General features: G+C 34.1%; 1 protein-coding gene across 1 annotated transcript in view; it reads left to right on the forward strand.

Annotated features, from left to right (window-relative positions):
• ELP4 (elongator acetyltransferase complex subunit 4) overlaps positions 1-19,803 on the forward strand; it is a 241,249-nt gene that overhangs the window by 89,979 nt on the left and 131,467 nt on the right. Inside the window, exons 7-8 of the mRNA XM_082844011.1 lie at positions 1,852-2,040; positions 19,445-19,553. Coding sequence (XP_082700137.1) covers positions 1,852-2,040; positions 19,445-19,553 — 298 coding nt within the window. The remainder of the gene's footprint in view (positions 1-1,851; positions 2,041-19,444; positions 19,554-19,803) is intronic.

Consider the following 19,803-nt stretch of genomic DNA (forward strand, 5'->3'; position numbering starts at 1 on the left):
GTTAGGAATCTAACTTAAGCAACAGTTCATAAGATAACAAGTTTAAGGATGAGAAAAATGAACCTTAATCTTGCCATTTTGTTTAAATTCTGAGTTTCTAAGTAATACATAAAAATGAATAACCTATCATATTTCACAGATATAGGAACTCATTGGAAATTTATTTATACTTCTAACATATACCATGGTACATCATATTACTTCATTTTATTCAAGTAATGCAGAAATAAAAAGAAAATAATTTTTACGGACTGTTGAGGATCACCACATATGGTATCTTAGGTGCTTGTCATCATAACCTCAAGGCAACCAGAAAAGAAAATTGGACCAACTGCCTTGATATTATTGTCTTTGTGCTTTAGGCCCTAGAAGTCAGAAAGTTTTTCTCAAATGTGCTTAGACTAAATTCCTCTTTTTAAAATCTCATTCTCGCAGTTTTATCCAGGCCTTTGTGTCACTTTATATATTTGAAGAATTATATGGTCTCATACAGCAATGTTCTATTCTATCCTTTTAATTTTAGAAATGAGAAAACTAAGGCCTAAGTAATTACTTGTTTTACCCAAAATCATACATCTACTTAGTTGCACAACGCAGACTTTAAGTCTGTATCTTACCCATCTTACTATTGTCCCCGTAGTCTTTCCTCTTCTAACATTTCAACGTTTTATTCATTTTCCCTACTTTCTTTTGTCAATAAATTCTACTTGAAAAGGAATACAAAAAATCACTTGTGTGTCTAATATCAGGGAGATATTATATATATTGTGTGTGTGTGTGTGTGTGTGTGTGTATATATATATATATATATAGTATTGGGCAATAACTAGTTGGCTAATAAATTTTATTAGTGGTATTTTGTAGCAACAGCAAGTGATATATATATTTTAGGATCTTGTTTCATCAGAAATCACATCTAAAGTGGCATGTTCCAAATCTTTGCTTTGGGAGAATAGTCTTATTTTCCCCATTAGAATTGTAATAATGATTTTCCAGTTATTTCCATGTGCCAGGTTTTGCTAAGAGCTCCTTCCTTTGCCTGGAAATTTTGCTGAATTGCTAAGGAAAGCATTTGCAAAACATTTGTTCAGTTAGAATAACCCAAACAGTAGAATTTATTATAAACACATCTGCTGGCAAACATTTATTGACAATCATTTTAGGTTTTATTTAATGGTTTTTCAATACTCTTTTCCCAAGAAATATCATTCACTATTATTATGACCTTAATGTCAATGGGATCAGGTTCCAAACATTCACCTGTTAAGTTTTATTAAAAGTGTCAAATTATTATCATAAAAAATAGCTTCAAGAAGAAAAAATAGAGGCAAGTGTAAAATGCTAAACCCCCAAAAACACATTTTTAAACTTCTTTCAAACAAAATAGTAGGCGGTGGACATGATAGAATTTATCTGAGAAATAGTGAGCACTCTGTAGTTTATTGAAAGACTTACAGAGTTTTGTAAGAATGGTTTGTAAGCATTCTAGTTTAGATTCTCTTTATTATTACCTGTGATTTGTTATGTATTACTTTAATTGCCTCAAACATAACTCTTAGTCACCGTTAAGATTTAGAAACAAAAGCTTGAGGCTTGTGATACTCTTCAAATTTTCCAAAAGAAAAAACAAAACAACAGTTCTGCTATTTTTTTATAGTCTTGTAATCTAAAAGGTTTCCTTTATATTGCCTTATTATTGATAATACATAAAACTTTTTACTACGTCTGTTGACATTATCTCCCTGATCTGTTTCGAATAAAAATAAGAACCGGCAGATGAAAGTAAAAGAGGTAGGTATCCTATTGTTTAATAAAAATTAATGTGTTTACCTCCCTCTCACTTTCCCTTAGAAAAAACAGAAAAACATTTTAAGAATAGGAATCCAGAATCTTGGTTCACCTTTGTGGGGAGATGACATTTGCTGGACAGAAAACTGTGACAGCAATCACAGTCTTACAAAGTTCCTCTATATGCTCCGTGGTCTCCTGCGAAGCTCTCTTTCAGCCTGTATCATCACAGTGCCAACACACCTTATCCAGGTAAGAACTTTCCAAAACTACTTTCTCCTAACTCGTGGTTTATAGTGAAGAGCAGTTTATAAGTGCTTTATGAATCCGGTAAATTATTTTCATGTGCCATTTGGATAAAAGAGACTTCAGATGCTTGAAATGCCGGAGCAGCAAGATGTCTTTTAGATTATTCAGTTCTCTAGTACTTGTGGTTTTAATATACAGTGAGTATGTGGTAATTTCATCTTCACTAATTTTTTTATTTTTTTCTTTGAGTTATTGTGAACTTGCTAGTATCATTGTGACATGAGGTTGATTTTGCTGTCATATCTTGTCGTTGATCATAAAGCTGATCTGAATATAGATCTTGAAGAGATAATTTTACACCCATGTATAGCAGCATTATTCACAACAGCTAACATGTAGAAGCAACCTGACTGTCCACTGACAGATGAATAGATAAGCAAAGTGTGGCATATCCACACAACAGGATATTATTCAGCCTTAAAAAGGAAGGAAGGGGCTTCCCTAGTGGCGCAGTGGTTGAGAGCCCGCCTGCCGATGCAAGGGACACGGGTTCGTGCCCCGGTCTGGGAAGATCCCACATGCCACGGAGCGGCTGGGCCCGTGAGCCATGGCCGCTGAGCCTGCGCGTCCAGAGCCTGTGCTCTGCAACGGGAGAGGCCACAACAGTGAGAGGCCCGCATACCGAAAAAAAAAAAAAAAAAAGGAAGGAAGGAAGTTTTCACATGTGCTACAACAGGGATAAATCTTGAGAACATTAGGCTCAGTGAAATAAGTCAATCACTGAAAGACAAATACTGTGAATCCAGTTATATGACATACTTGGAGTAGTCGGAGACAGAAAATAGAATGGTAGTTGCCAGGTGCTGGGGGTGGGAGAGAATGAGAGTTATTATTTTAATGGGTATGGAGTTCAGTTTTACAAGGTGCAAAGAGTTCTGGAGATGGCTGGTGGTGATGGTAGCACAACATTATGAATGTGTGGGGTTTTTTTGTTGTTTGTTTGTTTGTTTTTTGCGGTACGTGGGCCTCTCACTGTTGTGGCCTCTCCCGTTGCGGAGCACAGGCTCCAGACGCGCAGGCTCAGCGGCCATGGCTCACGGGCCTAGCCGCTCCGCGGCACATGGGATCTTCCCAGACCAGGGCACGAACCCGTGTCCCCTGCATCGGCAGGCGGACTCTCAACCACAGCGCCACCAGGGAAGCCCTATGAATGTGTTTAATACCACTGAACTGTACACTTAAAAATGGTTAAGGGCTTCCCTGGTGGCACAGTGATTAAGAATCCACCTGCCAATGCAGGGGACATGGGTTTGAGCCCTGGGCCAGGAAGATCCCACATGCCGCAGAGCAACTAGGCCCATGCACCACAACTACTGAGCCTGCACTCTACAGCCCGCGTGCCATAACTACTGAGCCTGCATGCCACAACTACTGAGGCCCGTGGGCCCAGAGCCCATGCTCTGCAACAGGAGAAGCCACCACAATGAAGAGTAGCCCCCGCTCGCCACAACTAGAGAAAGCTTATGTGCAGCAATGAAGACCCAATGCAGCCAAACATAAATAAATAAATAAATAAATAAATAAATAAATTTATTATTTTTTTAAATGGTTAAAATGGTAAACTTTACACTATATGTACTTTACCACAGTAAAAAAAAAATTGAAAAAAAAGCTGATCTGAATGGGACTAGTCCCCATCTTCCCTCCTGGTTTCTATATATATTTCTCCTGAAGTTACACTCTCATAAGAAGAGGCCAGCCTCCCCAGAGAAAGACGGGTCTTTGTAAGATTTTCTCATTGGTTCAAACAAGTTCTTTTCTTAAGAGTGTTCAAGGGGCAAATTTGGGACTGTTTCCACAGTATGTATGTATATATGTATACATACACTATAACATGATACTAGAAATAATATAACTGAAATACCTGCTGCAATGAATGGAATGTGAAAGTCAAAGTACTAAATCACTGAAGTCATTTTTTCTAATGTACATACTAAAACACTTCGATTTGGAATGATTATAGCAGAGAAGTTTTGAGCTTTGTTTTACTTCTCTAAGAAGTAGCAATTATAACAATAATGAGAGCAACTAGCAAATAAAAAACACTAGTCAGGACCTAACAATTCTTACAGAATTTTTATGTAAATGCTGTTATCTCCATTTTACATGTAAGGAAACTGAGGTATAGAGAAATTCAGAAATTAGATCAAGGTTAAATACTTGAGAAACCATAATTTGAACCCAGAAAATCAGATTCTAGAACCATATTATGGGAAAGTTCTACTACAATATCTAACAGATTTGTATTCTGGAACTCATTCTTTCAAAGCTAGTAAATCTCAAATCTTTAACCTCAGAGCGAAATAGAAAGGACTTGAAGGGTTCATCTGAATTAAGCTCCTGTCCTTGGTTACGTTAAGCATTATCCCTGTTTCACAACTGGGGTCTGAACTTAAATAACATATTCAAGCAAATCAAAGAAACAAGGACTATGCTTGGTGACACTCCAAAGGTCTGTGAGAACTTTACATTTAATTACATTAACAGAAATATAGCAGATGTAATTGAAATTTGGAGGTCTCCAGGGAGTACTTGAGTACTCGAATAAGAATAGACATATAAAACAATGGAATAGAATTGACAGTCTAGAAATAAACCCATACATCTATGGTCAACAAGGGTGCCAAGACCATTCAATAAGAAAAGAATAACCTTTCAACAAATGGCATGGGACAACTAGATAGCTACATGCAAAAGAATGAAGTTTGGACCCTTACCTCACACCATATACAAAAATTAATTCAGAATGAATCAAAGACCTAAATTTAAGAACCAAAATAATTATGAAATAAATATATGTATATATGTAATTTTAAAATTTATTGCAAAGGTGCCTATGCAATAAAGAAAAGAAAGAAAAAAATTTCTAAGGCCATTTTGGTAGTGATCATCATTATTATTTAGAGAAGAGATTCCAAACCTATTGTGAATGTTTGTGACAGTGATTCCTCTAGCCTCTGTGTAAGAGAAGAGCAGTAATACTATCAGAAGACTTCAAATCATCCTATGTACACCACTGAACATTAAGCAGTATTTGAATTTTGGTATTTTATAGATATATTTGAATTCTTGTAAAACTGAAAAAGATATAATTTAAATTCTGCTTTTTAAAATACCAGTAAAGAGACTATTTTGAAATGGAAATAGGAGAACATAAGGTCAGACTTTGGTGACCTTATACCACAGTCTCTTCCCTAGACAATTTTGCCTAGCTATCGTATAGTAGTCTTCTGGTCCTAATATCAATGGAGCTATAAGAAAAAACAAATAAATTATTCCCTTGCTCTTTGAACATGACATCTGACCATATATTTGGTTTTTTATGAAAATACTTAGGAGAAAATGTAAAACTTAACAGTTTGCTTAAACCAGTCATGATATAAATAGTGGATAAAACTCTAAGTAAATCTTAAAGACTGGCAAGGAAAATCACAATGTTTAGGCTAAGAAAAGAGAGTAAGAAGTGGAAGCAGTATGCTTACAAAGCTAACCAAAGACATATGCATACACAGAACCAGGGAACTGTGAGTTTGTTTAATAAAAACTTACACAGTGATTTCTACAGGCCAGTTGCAGTCCTAAGATCTTTTCAAATATTAACTCATTTAATCCTTATAATAATCCTATATTGTTGGTGCTATCATTATTTCCATTTTATAGATAAGGAAAAAGGGACAGAAAATTTAAGTGACTTTCCCAAGATCACACAGCTACTTGAGTGGCAGGATTTAGATCTAAGTGTTTCCCTTCCAAGTACCATACTCTTAACCACCATGCTCTGCTGCTTATTCAATGGAAGTACTAAAATAGGGTCAAAATCAAGAAGCAGACTGTGTACAAAGTAGCATTCAATGATAGAAAGAGCCTGGGCTTTGGAGGGAGATAGACCCAATTAGTTATTTGGTCTTAGTCAAGTCCTAACTTTCTCAGCCTCAGCTTCTTCATTTGTAAAACTTCAGAGGATTAGCAATAACATGTGCTCACCCAGTGCTGGCACATGGTAGGCACTCATTATATGTCAACAATTGTCACCTTCACTATTGTTACGTAAACACACCTCCAAAACTGAGAATTTGAACAGAGATCAGGCTACAAAAACTAAGGTACACAAGTCTGTCGAAGTAATAGAAATCTTCAACTTTCTGCCTCTTTTTATGAACAACATGGACAGGATCTTCTCACAGGTTGGACAGGATCTTCTCACAGCTTAGACAGGTTAGGAACCTTGGCTGAAGTCAGATGGCCATTGAAGTCTTAGTAACATCACCTATTGTAACATGACTCTTTTTAACATCATACATCAACTTCCTCTCGACTATGACCAGTGCCTTCCCTGAAGACTCTAAGTCAAGGTTTAAATGGTGATTGAATAATTTATTCAATCAACAAATATTGATGGCAAGTACTATTCTAGGCATCCATGGGGATAAAGTAGTGAACAAGACAAGCAAGGTCCCATCCTCCTGGAGTTTCTTCAGAAATATGAAAGATAGAATGGATGGAGCAGACAATCAGTATATGTACGTATTTGGGATGCTTGAGCTTGGTATTTGAGAGTAAAGTAGATTCTGACAGGAAATAGAAATGCAGTTTGATATCCTTGGAAATTTTGTCATATAATTAAACATCTATAGATAATAGAAGTGTGACACCTTTATTTGAATATATTATATAAAGTAACACTACATTAAAAGTATATAAAATATTTATTTCTCTTAGATTGGGAAAAACAGCCAATCACAACCCTCAGAATGGGAAAAAATATTTGCAAACGAAGCAACTGACAAAGGATTAATTTCCAAAATATACAGGCAGCTCATGCAGCTCAATATCAAAAAAACAACCCGATCCAAAAATTGGCAGAAAACCTAAATAGACATTTCTCCAAAGAAGATATACAGGTTGCCAACAAACACATGAAAGGATGCTCAACATCACTAATCATTAGAGAAATGCAAATCAAAACTACAGTGCGGTATCACCTCATACCAGTCAGAATGGCCATCATCAAAAGATCTACGAACAATAAATGCTGGAGAGGGTGTGGAGAAAAGGGAACCCTCTTGCACTGTTGGTGGGAGTGTAAATTGATACAGCCACTGTGGAGAACAGTATGGAGGTTCCTTAAAACACTAAAAATATAACTACCATATGACCCAGCAATCCCACTATTGGGCATATACCCTGAGAAAACCATAATTCAAAAAGAGTCATGTACCACAATGTTCATTGCAGCTCTATTTACAATGGCCAGGACATGGAAGCAACCTAAGTGTCCATCGACAGATGAATGAATAAAGAAGATATGGCACATATATACAATGGAATGTTACTCAGCCATAAAAAGAAACAAAATTGAGTTATTTGTAGTGAGGTGGATGGACCTAGAGACTGTCATACAGAGTGAAGTAAGTCAGAAAGAGAAAAACAGACCGTATACTAACACATATATATGGAATCTAAAAAAAAAAAAGATTCTGAAGAACCTAGGGGCAGGACAGGAATAAAGATGCAGTCATAGAGAATGGACTTGAGGACATGGGGAAGGGGAAGTGTAAGCTGGGACGACGTGAGAGAGTGTCATGGACATATATACACTACCAAATGTAAAATAGATAGCTAGTGGGAAGCGACCACATAGCACAGGGAAGTCAGCTCAGTGCTTTGTGTCCACCTGGAGGGTTGGGATAGGGAGGGTGGGAGGGAGACACAAGAGGGAGGAGATATGGGGATATATGTTTATGTATAGCTGATTCACTTTGTTATACAGCAGAAACTAACACACCATTGTAAGGCAATTATACTCCAATAAAGATTTTAAAAATAAATAAATAAAGATTGCATGAAGTTCAAAAAAAAATAGCCAATCAGTGTTCTTACTTTAGTTATTAGCATTCTGTCAGACCTGTACAGTAATGATTAGTTACCCTTTATTGTACTTTTGGCATGCTTCCCATGTTTAATTTCATTGTAGAGAAGGAACACATAGTTAAGGAAATTGCAAAGAGGGGGAAAAGTTAAAATAGGGAAAATAATGACATAGATTCGAAACTGACTTTAACTTATTGTTGTAATAAGACTTTTGCAAGTAGAGTGGAAAAGAATTATTTTTAAATTTGCATTTGAACTATTTTCTGCTCAGCCTCATAACTTTGAACTTGAAATAGTTTATTTCCTTTGGGTTACAGATTATTTTCATCACAGCACAGGAAATAACAAGCATACATTGAAACAAATGAATAAAATAAATTCTAAATATCTGTTTGCTGAAAACACTAAAATTATTCATCAAATATATTATGAATGTCTTAAAATATCTATGCATATATAGTCCTAAACAATTTTCCCTGTGAAGTAGTATTATTACTCATCTGCTCTCTTGCTAGAATATAGTTTTAGTATCTGCCCAAAGACACTGTATTAAAAATGTATGTGAAAATGGCCAAGTTAAATACAGACTTTGTTACATGCTGAACTGTGGAGCAAAGTGTCATTAGAAGGAGCAGAACTATGGACGGCTCCCCTATATTCCGGCATTACTCAGTTCCCAGATCCCTGCTGTGTAGTTGTTCCACTCGCCAAGAAGCCTGTTAAAGAGCCCCCAAGAGCATGTGTACAGCCCTCCATGTTAATAGTTAATTGGTGAGGATGGCAAGATGAGAGGACAGCCGAACATGTGGTCTCTCAGACTCAAGCAGTAGACAGACCTTTAGTTATAATAACAGCAGCTGCTCACATTCTCACAACTCAACTGTTCAAAACTGTTGTCGAGTGAAGATTATAGTGGATTGAAAAAGAAAGAGGAAAAGTTACATCTAAGAAAAATAACTAAAACCCTACCTTGAAACTCTTCCTTCCTATTATCTTATGAGAATATTATTTCAACTTTTAAAATCTTAAGTATAAATTTCCATATTAAAGATTGTTATATTTCAGCTGCTTTTTTTCCTGTTTACTGTTAGAAACACAAATGTCTGTACACCCTTCGAAACTTTTTAACGAGCTTTTTTTACGCGGTGATAACTTTGAAGCTGTTACAATTGGTTACTGTTTGATTTCCGTATCTAGCAATATATGAAACTCTAATGTTTTTTGGTCTTATAAATGAGAACTGGCTTACTATTAGCGAAATTTGTCATCCACTTGCAAATTATACAAATATTTTGTGCCTTTTAAATTAATTTTATTTGCAATTATCAGTGACAGTTCTGCTTAAGAAAAATGGTGACCAATAACATTTATTCTTTTTGGAAATAGAAACTTAGTTTCATGCCTTATTATGATTATATTGGCGAGGCGAAAGGAAAATAAATTTCCCCTAGCTTATGCATTTTATTTACACAATATGTGACAGGTTGTTCTCGATTTGTATTTTTTATTGATTGAAAACACTTTTACCTGAAACTGTCAGGAAATAAATATTAAAGCACTTAGAGTGGTAATTAAAATAGGAAAGGTTATTTTTCTATACCTTTCTCACAGCTTTCCTTTCAAAAAGAAAATTTACTTTTTATTATTGCTAATCTATTCAAGCTGTCATAATCTACACTTTTAAGGAATTTTTAAATATAAACAACTCAATAAATTTCTCCTTAACTATAATAATGCAGGAGTGAAAACTTCCTTGACATTTTTGATGATAAAATATGAAATAACTTTTTCTCATTCTACAATAATTCTTTGTATTGCTAACATTTAATGTATTTGCTTATAGAACATTAGTTGGTAAACTACTTAAACTTTCTTTTTTTCAGAATAGATTTTAGATTTGTAACTGGCCTATAACATTTTTATTGGTCATCACTGGCACTTCGTCAGTAATAACCCTATTCAGTTTTTATCATAAACCACTATTTTCCAAGAATTTTATCTGTGGAATTTCCCTCCCCACCCTCCCCCCGCCTCCAGCTACCTCACTGAAGAAAACTATCACCAGCATTAGTTACCTTATACCAAGGAAAAATCATTTTCTGAAGAAAAGCAGGAAGACAGGCCCTTGTTACATGTCTCTTGAAAATTGAAAGAAGTTTTAGTGTGTTATTTTAATTGATATATTTTCAAATCAATCCTCTATAATATTAATATATGAAAACTTCGAAGCCACTGAAGTAAATGATGCAGTATGTTTCAGTGTGGAGAAATTCAGAACAAACCTCTTCACATCCATAAACTTTTGTGTTCATGCTGAGTATTTTAGCAGCTAAACTCTAAGGCAAGCGATGGACAGCTATAGAACTAACCACTAATATAGGATTATGAAATGTGGACTCCAGTGGCCTTGTGAATTTCTCTCAGTGTGAAATCTTTTATTCTTAAAATAAGACCTAAGAATAATTGTATGGTAAGGGAACATACCTTACCATATGAGTTTACAACTATAAAATTCTGGAAAATATTGTTTTTCTAATTGTTGATATGAGCATCATTATAGGAAAACATAACAACACCTTCTGCCTTATAACTTAATCTATCTTAAATGGTCTTTTAAAATGTACTTTATTAAGGAGAATTATTATTTGAAATGGTCTTTTTAAATACAGTTTGTTACAAATATTTAAGGCTGAAAATTATAGATTCAATCTCTTGATCACGACTATCAATTATTAAAGGATAAAGTTGGATATTCTGGGTATCAGTTTTTCATATTCTCAATTAAGAATCTGCCTTAATTTTTCTAGACCTTCCCAACTACTCTGATATAGATTGCAAAAAATTAATATTTTTTAAAGTTTAAAAAGAAATAATTATTTTTAATGAAATGAATCATATTCAACCCATATTAATTTTACCATATTTGTCAAATTCCAGTCTTTGGAAATTTAGTAACTTCATACAAGTCTGGTTGGGTGTAAACAGAGTCTGTTTTTCTTTACAACAACAAATAATAGAACTGTGTTTCAACTCTGCTCCTATATGCTTGGATTTATAAATTTTTATAGTTCCAGTGTATTTTTCTTCTGTTTCGTATTACACAATCTAGTGTTTGATTAATTTTTTAAATCAAATCTTAGCTTGTATGCATTATACTTATATTTCTAATTTACTTTCTTGGTCCAGGATGTTTGAAAGTTTTTACACAAATAAACTCCAAATTTCTTATAAGTTTCTGTCTACGTAGAGCCTAACGCTACGTAGAGCAGTATATGTGCCATTTTGTCATAGTGTAAATATGCATATTAAATAAGGGTAGCATTTTTAAAACTGTCAGTAAGATTCATGTGTGTCTTCAAAAGTAAAAAGAGTCATTTAGAAACCTTTTATTATAATTAATCTAACCAAATCATATTTGATAAGGCATACAATGAAAAATAATTTTGACTTGAAATACTTTTTTGCTTTCCCTAAAATTATGAAGTTTTGGTTCATGTAGCAATTCATACTATATAGTTCCTAGTAGTGGTGTTGGTTGGTAAAGTACTATTTAGAGCCAAAATTTTCAAATATATCAATGATAGAAATAGAGAAATGTCTCATCACAGTATGGAGATTGAGTCATCTGTTTGGGCATATGGATTCTTTGGCTGCTGGACTGCATAGTCTTTATAATGCCCAATGTCCAGGCATGGACACAACTGTTCTGGGAGCAGAATCGGGGAGGGACTCTGTGTTTCGTCTCCTTGAACATGATAGAAGAAAAAAAGGGGAAGGATCTTTAACATTATTTTTATTATAGACTCTCCTCTACTACATCACTTTTGTGTACAGAAAAGAAGTACAACTTTACTTAATTTTGTATTTATTTTACAAATAGAATTACTAAGCTTTTTATCTTGGGTGTTACAAGCTTTCTGAAAAACACCTATAAGAAAATGCAAATTTTGAATTATTCCTATTTATATACTTAGATGCATACCTTCCCTTAAAGAAAGATTACTGTCTTCAAAGAAGGGTGATACTTATTTCTTAATATCGAGACAAAACATGCTTGTAACGAATTATAATTTAAAGCTGTTTAAGTACCAGGTCATATATTATATCCTAACATTATTTTTTAGCCCTTTGCTATTAATTACATCATTATTACTATATAAAGAGTTCCTGCTTCTCTAATAATGTTTTCACACCCTATGTAGTTAATCTTTAATGTTGGGGAGGACGGGAGAGAGATTAAATTAGCCTTGTAACCTCTTTCTCTTCCAGGCTGATGATGGAAAATAAAAGCTCTTAGCCACAAAATGTAACACTTAGAATTAATATTTAATTAGACTAGCAAATTGTACACAGTGGCTGAAAGCTTCCGAAGAGTTTTTAGTGCCACAATTGACCTACAGGTTTAATAATAACTCACTTCTAGAAGCAAGTGCCAGTTCAGCATAGTAGAGCCACTGTAAGAAAGTCCTGAGAGATTAAAATCAGCAAACCAAATGGCAGGCAGGGATTCCTGGGATGGAGCCTTCTGGAAAGCTGGGAGCTGGAATAGCTTTTAAGCCAGGATTCAGATGAGAACAGTGGGTGAAAAAGCTGATCCCTCCTGTTCTGGGAGCTTCTGGTTGTAGGCCAAAATCTTAGAACAGATTTTTACTAAATGTTTTTGCTGCAGCTATTAACTTACATTGAAAATCAAATATTGAATAATTTTTCTGTAAAATTTAACAAAATTTTTGTGTAAACATTAGTTCTTAATTTCTTATATATTAGTACATAATATCTGTAAACTCAGATCATTAGATTATCAGATGGGTTTGGCGCTGTACATCTATGCTGTTTTGCTGTGACATGCTGTTTCCTTGTTCCCTGTATAGTTGATTTATATGGTTCATTTCTATATTATTTCATTACGGGACATTATGCAGAGCCTGAGAAAGAGATTCTGAAGTCTGTAGCCCAAGAAATTTTTTCTTCCAGAAGAGATATATATCAACAAACATAAATCAGAAGCATTTTTAATTTTTAAAGACCTAATATTTATAAAAGCAATTCTACATTTGTTTATGCTTATGATGCAATTAAATTATAAGTGAATAATTGGACCTCCTGGTGAAACATTGGATCCTTATATCTCTGAGAAATTAATCTGGTGAAAAAATAGGATACCATGAGTTTGAAAATGTGCAAGCACAGAACAGCCAACTAAAAAAGGAACACCTTACATAATTTGTTGGTTATGTCTTAAATAATTGAAGGAAAGCTAGTCATTAGTTAAAAATTCAAGCAGGTGAGAACCTTGCCAGCAGAGGGAGTAGTCCTGTCTTCTGTCAGGTTCCCATCATATTCCCACCTGCCTCAGCCTTTTTCGCAGCCAGTCTCCCATCTGGACCTGGCTCTGTCAGCCTGTTCCTGATGACAGGCTATAATTTTATACTCAATATGGGATTATTCTAAGCTGATTTTAAATTTTAGTATCTTTAACCTACCACTGCATCGCAAACATCAGCTGGATGCTCTGTTTGATATTTGGATATTAGCAGTCGTTTTTCCAGGCAGGGTGTGAGCTTTTGGACATCTGCGAGTTGCATTTTAAGGGTTTCATGTATAAAGTAGTGAGCAACAAATTTCTGATTTAGGAAGTTACCCATAAAAGATTTTAAAATACAAGTAAATTTCCATGGGAATAATTTCTATAATATGAAACTAGATGACGTGTAGTTTATTAAAACTGCCTAAAATTAATTACGAATATTTTGCTATTATTCTGTTCAGCCTATTCATTACAGCATTTTGTTCAGTCCATTTATAAGGGTTTTCAGAATTGTAAGTTTTTTAATGTTTTATATAATAACTTACTAAAAAATAAAACTGATGTAAACAAATGTTCTGCAGAGCATGTAGTATTTGAGACCAGGGTAAATGTAAATAATATATCTGAAAATAACATCATGTGTTCTTTAAAAAATGCTTCAATTTTAAGAAACCAACATTTTCATACCAAAATATAGAATAACAAGTGTATGATTAGATGGAAAACAAAAAATATGGCTCCATTGCTTAATCCTAGTAAAAATCCTGGTATTTGGCAACATACTCAGCAATTTCTTTTGCCCTTGAGGTAGGTATATTTACCATTAGCTTCTTTGTGGATATGTTTTAAACATTAGAAAAAGGAACCGAAATATGTTGTTTTATGATTTCCCTACATGAATATCAATATACAATGCTACTGAGAGAGTGTTGCCATTAGGATTTTTTTAATTTACAGAAGTTCCTCCATATTTTAAAATTGTATGTGACTTTGAATAAAGTTCAGTATTAAATCTGGAAAGATTTAATCTAATACCTTCACTAAGGTTAATATTATTATTAATATATATTAGTATAATTTTGATAAAATTATATTCTTTCTTAAACTCAAAATTAATTATGAATATAATTATCTCCCCACTATCAATTTTTTTTTTTTAGTAAAATAAGAGTCTAATCCACAGAAGTAAGTGACAACTCTGGGAAGGTGAGGGAAGGCATGTAAAAAGTTACAAACTGTATAACTGTTTTTGGGGGTTTTTTTGCGGTATGTGGGCCTCTCACTGCTGTGGCCTCTCCCGCTGCGGAGCACAGGCTCCGGACGCGCAGGCTCAACGGCCATGGCTCACGGGCCTAGCCGCTCTGCAGCATGTGGAATCTTCCCGGACCGGGGCGCAAACCCGTGTCCCCCGCATCGGCAGGCGGACTCCCAACCACTGCACTAACAGGGAAGCCCTAATTTTATTATTTCATAGTCTTGATTTCAATTGAATGGAGAACTTAATAAGCATGGAAAAGCAAATACCTCATTAAATATCCCTAGATTTATCCCTTCATTCAAGTTTGGTTTTTTTTATTACACGACAAAAAAATATCATGAGTTGTGGTATGTTTGTGTTTCTAATATCATTTTTCAAAAAATGTTATTATAACTTGAACTGTTAACTAGAATACTTGCTTTTCTTGTGGTGATTCCCTCCCCACCATAGACACACACATCGTTTCACATAGTAGGGTCAAACATAAAGTAATTTAAATATTTCTTTAACTTTTCAATATTAACTTGATAGTGCTTTTGTGCTATTGTAGTCCCAAATCTGATGTGCGTGCCATACTCAGATGGAGCTCTACCCTTCATATTGTGTGTTTGCTGTCTTTCTTATTGAGTAACCCAAGAACTTATTCTAATTTGAGGCGTTTCACAAATGCTTTATGTCAGTTGATTTATTCCTTTCAAGCTTCTTGATAGTTAAGTGATTGGTTAATTACTTTTTAATTATCTTGTTAAAATCTTTCCTGGAAGTATATATTGTATTGGTACAAACTATATCGTTTATATTGTTGAGGTAATTAAGTCCAAGTAAGTAAGGAAATATTCAGAGTTTTTTGATATATTCTCATTGTTACTTGGTTACTCTAAATAGGTATCTCAACTATTTTCATTAGAAAACAAAGGGAGCTTCCTGTGGCAGTAGTTGAATTTTTATCTCTTAACAAAGTTCTTATATTTGGCTTTATGAGATTTGAATTGGAAAATAGCATTAAATTAACCTTCCTTTATTTAAAATCTATTTAATGGATTTGGCATATCCTAATAAAAAGAGGTTACCATTCTGTAGAAGTAAATAGGAAACATTCTATGAAACCAAACAAGGAACAATCAAAACAAAAACTCTGTGAAGTTTTTTGTGAAATTAAAATTGGAGTAAGAAGGTAGTCAACTGGACATTCCGATTTGCCTTTTTTATTTGCAACATCATTTGATGTAATTTAAATTTAAGTAATTAATTAAGAAATTACACCACAACAGAAAGTTTTAAGAACCTTTTATGTAACTTAATACAATGCTATTTGGGATTGCCAGCAAACTCTTAAAACTCCTGGACCCTGGCTCTCTCCTGGCTTCCCTCCTAGTCATGTTTTGGCTACTATCCAGAGCTGACAACTTTCACCCAGGACTGAAGGGCGATTTGCCTAGTATAAGAAAGATTTTTGAGTCATCCTAGATTTTCACATCCAGATGGGCAGGAAGGAAGAGTGGCAGTATCATTGTATATATTTGGGTGATGTCATTATGCCATGCATGTGGTGTAACCATTAATTTACTCATACTGGTGACTCCTGAATGTCCTTACTCAAATATTCCTTATTGGCAACTATATTGCAACAACTTCAAATTTAACACAAAAATTATTCAAAATTTATGTCTAAGTAATAGGTGCACAAATACCTTTACTTCTCCATTTCCAACTACATACACATACTGTAGACTAAAGAGGTTTCGCATCTTGGCTAATAACATAAAAACACTTAGAATCTCTTAAGATGAGAATATAGAAGTTCCAGTTTCCAGGCCTCTGCTAAAATCATTATGCTAAAGCTTTCTGAACATTGCAGGTTATAATAAGACAATTTATTGTCCATAGTGCATTATTCCTAAAGTGAATTGTGATTATTATGCTTTTAAGGATTTTTAAAAGCAGTTAATTTTAGATTCTTTTAAGTAAATTTACCTACCTTTATCTAAAAGACCATTTAGTATTAATATTATGATTTGAAAGACATTTTGACAAGAGTGGTTTTAAGGTACGATTACATCAATATACCACATTCCCTATGAATCTTGGAGGTAAAGAAGTAATCTGTAACACTATTTGAACTTTTAAAAAAGTAAGTACCTTTACATGCCCAAATATCTTTTATGCTCCTACAAATAATTGGAAGACTGAATGAGTTTAGGATAAAATTCATCTCATTCAGAAACTTAGATGTTATTCTTATATAATTTCCTGTGCTTTTTATTTTATAGACATTTTTCAGATATCTATACAACTTTCACAATTAATCTGGTTTGCCACATTACATAAACTGTTTTCTAGAATTGCTGTGCAGAAAGCAGTAAGCTCACCGTTAAATGTAACTTATATTATGGTAATGATTAAAAGTTTATTCTTGTTCTGATACTTCATGGAAGCTTTTAAGATAGAATTTCGTTTGTAGTTAATAACATGTAAACCTATGGAGCTTAGCAATATGACAAATGAAATATATGTATGAGTTTCTGAGATTTTAAAATCTAGGCTGTCTGTATCTTTTATATTAATTCATCAGTTTTCCTCTGCAAGGTGGATAATTGATATTTTTAATCTCCCGCAAATTACCTTAAAAAGACTTATAATGTAGATAAATATTACAGGATGTTAAGTGGTTTATTAGTCAATTTTAAGGTTAAATTAAGGAAAGAAACCTTCTTTGAAATAAATGTCATGTTGACCATTTAAATACACAGGACCTTGCTTATATACTACTAGAATGGAAGACTAATTCCATACTTAAACGTTACAATTTCTGTCATTCATAAGCCCTAGTTTATATCACCGAAATCCTGATATTTGAGTCGTAACAAAAATTGACTTTTATAATTTTAGATTCAGATATTTAGATACAAAGACTCAGTCTTCTGTTTATAGATAAAAGGAAATCTGACCTTTTTGATTAAGAAATATTGTCAGTAGCCTTTATAAGTGCTTGTTCATCTGAGGGTCCATGGCAGGAGTACTCTTCCCAGTTGAGTTTATCCTAAAAATGAAATGATAAGAGTCTGCTGGTTGTTATCTAAGATCCTTCTTAATGGGAGAACCACATGGTTATTCTTCATCTCCCACTTGTTCTCACCCTCTACAGCCAACTCAGCCATACCCCACCCCCACCCCAACATTGTTCAGTACTCAGCACAATGAATCATTTTCAAGTTGACTCATTGTGAACTGTCTCCCAGCTGTTGGAATGTCTGGCAGACATTTTTGTTTGGGTGAAGAATAACTGGCTGAAACCCAACCTGGATGAGCTCGATATAATGGTCTTTGGCTAAAGAAATATTGAGAGGAGCATGTTTATGGCCTTTGAAACCCCTGTTATTCCTGGAGTAAGACCATCCCCTGTGGCATAGAACTGAAAGTAAGGGATCAATCTGGATTATTTTCTCACCATTGAATGAAAAATTGCCTTGGAAAAAATAGGCATTTCCAAATGATGTTCGTTTTTCTATTCTTGGTACCTCCCCCCCGTGATTGAAAGTATTAAAGACAATTAAGGGTAATTACTTTTGCTGCTTCCTTTTAAGAGCACTATTTCAAAGGCTGTAATATTCTCTTCATAACACGCATTGCTACTTACAGAGGAGTTGCAAAGTACTGCCCTAGATATGAGTTAACTAGTCACTTCAGCATAATGTTTAGTGACAGAGGCTACTGTGTATTTCAAACCAAGTCAGTTAACATTAACCAACCCTCTTTTATTTTTCATTCTTATGCTATCTTTACAAGAGAACTTAAACAGAGGAATACCAGTAAGCTCAATAGTCAATCACATTTTCAGAAAGTGAACATATTTGATTGTATTTGGACTTTTCTTAACAGGGGACATAACATGAGACTGTAAATTGTCTTGACTGTTTTACATTTCCCATGCTTTTTTTTAAGGATTAGTTTTAAAATGGTATATCAGTGTATAAAATGGGAGTTTCAAAATTATAAAATTTTATAAACAACAATCTTTTCAACTTATCCTGATCTTCAGATCAAATATTTTTCTAAGGTGTTATAGCCTATAAAATAGTTTTCAAACCTATCACCCTATCAGGAGTTATAAGGAATACTGAACTTTATTAAATAAAATAATTCAAGAAAACCTGCAGATTATTGTGATTATATTTTTAATTATTATATTTTTTATAGCCATGAAATTCTGGGTATTTTAGAACTATTGCTATTTAAAATGTGACATCTTTTATAATGTATTGTTCAGCAGTATTTTTGATTCAGGTCTGGTTGTGTTGGGAAGGAAAGGGTAGGCTACTAGTCTAGTGCTGGTCATCTACAATCTTTTCTTTGCCTTTATCGTTATTACAGAGTCAAATAGCAGCATCTGGAAAGAGAGAATAGAAGACTGCAGAGCTGGCCATGCTGCAGACTCTTAGCTGGACCCTTCCATATTTCTAATATGTTACAGAGGACCTCAGCTATTATAAGGCTGGGACATGGTCCCAGTTGACAGATGTTAGTGGGATCTTCCCTTATACATTATACTGTACTATATACTGCTTCTAAATTCTGATGTTTATCAGATTTTCCGATGGGCACTGGGTAAAGTAATTTGAAAAAATAATAGTATATGAAAATAAAGGTAGCCTTGCCCCTTAAGACAAGAGAAAAACTATTTTTCTATGAAAACTAAGGTATGCCCCCTCAGCTCTTCAAATTAGAATAGCATACCTACATGGGCCATATTTTTCATCCAGTTTTCCACCTGTGGTAGCTTTAACTTTTAAGTTATTTCTCCATTTTGATAGTCTATCTTCTCTACAATTTGTCATTGTGATGGCATAATGACATTGTCTAGATGGTATATTTTAAATATAACATGAGTGTTTTGTTTCCTTGTTTTACAGAATAAAGCAATTATTGCTCGTGTTACAAACTTGTCAGATACAGTAGTTGGTCTGGAATCATTTATTGGTTCAGAGAAAGAAACCAACCCATTATATAAGGATTATCATGGTAAGCAGCATCTTTATAATGAAAAGGGCGTGTTCCAATTGCCTGGAAGAATCTTGTCCAGTCATAATATCTACTGTCATGTAGCATGAATTTTATTTTTTAATATATCTGTTAAACTTTTTTCCTTCCTGGCCAATCTTTCATGGCAGCTTGTCACCAAACTACATTATGACTAAGACGCATAGTAGCTATTTGAAAGGTGTCAAACCCAGATACTAAGGCATGGCTCAGTCAGATGTACATTTTGTCC

This window comes from Leucopleurus acutus (genome assembly GCF_964270905.1).
Source record: "Leucopleurus acutus genome assembly, chromosome: 8".
In the NCBI taxonomy this organism is placed as follows: Eukaryota; Metazoa; Chordata; class Mammalia; order Artiodactyla; family Delphinidae; genus Leucopleurus; species Leucopleurus acutus.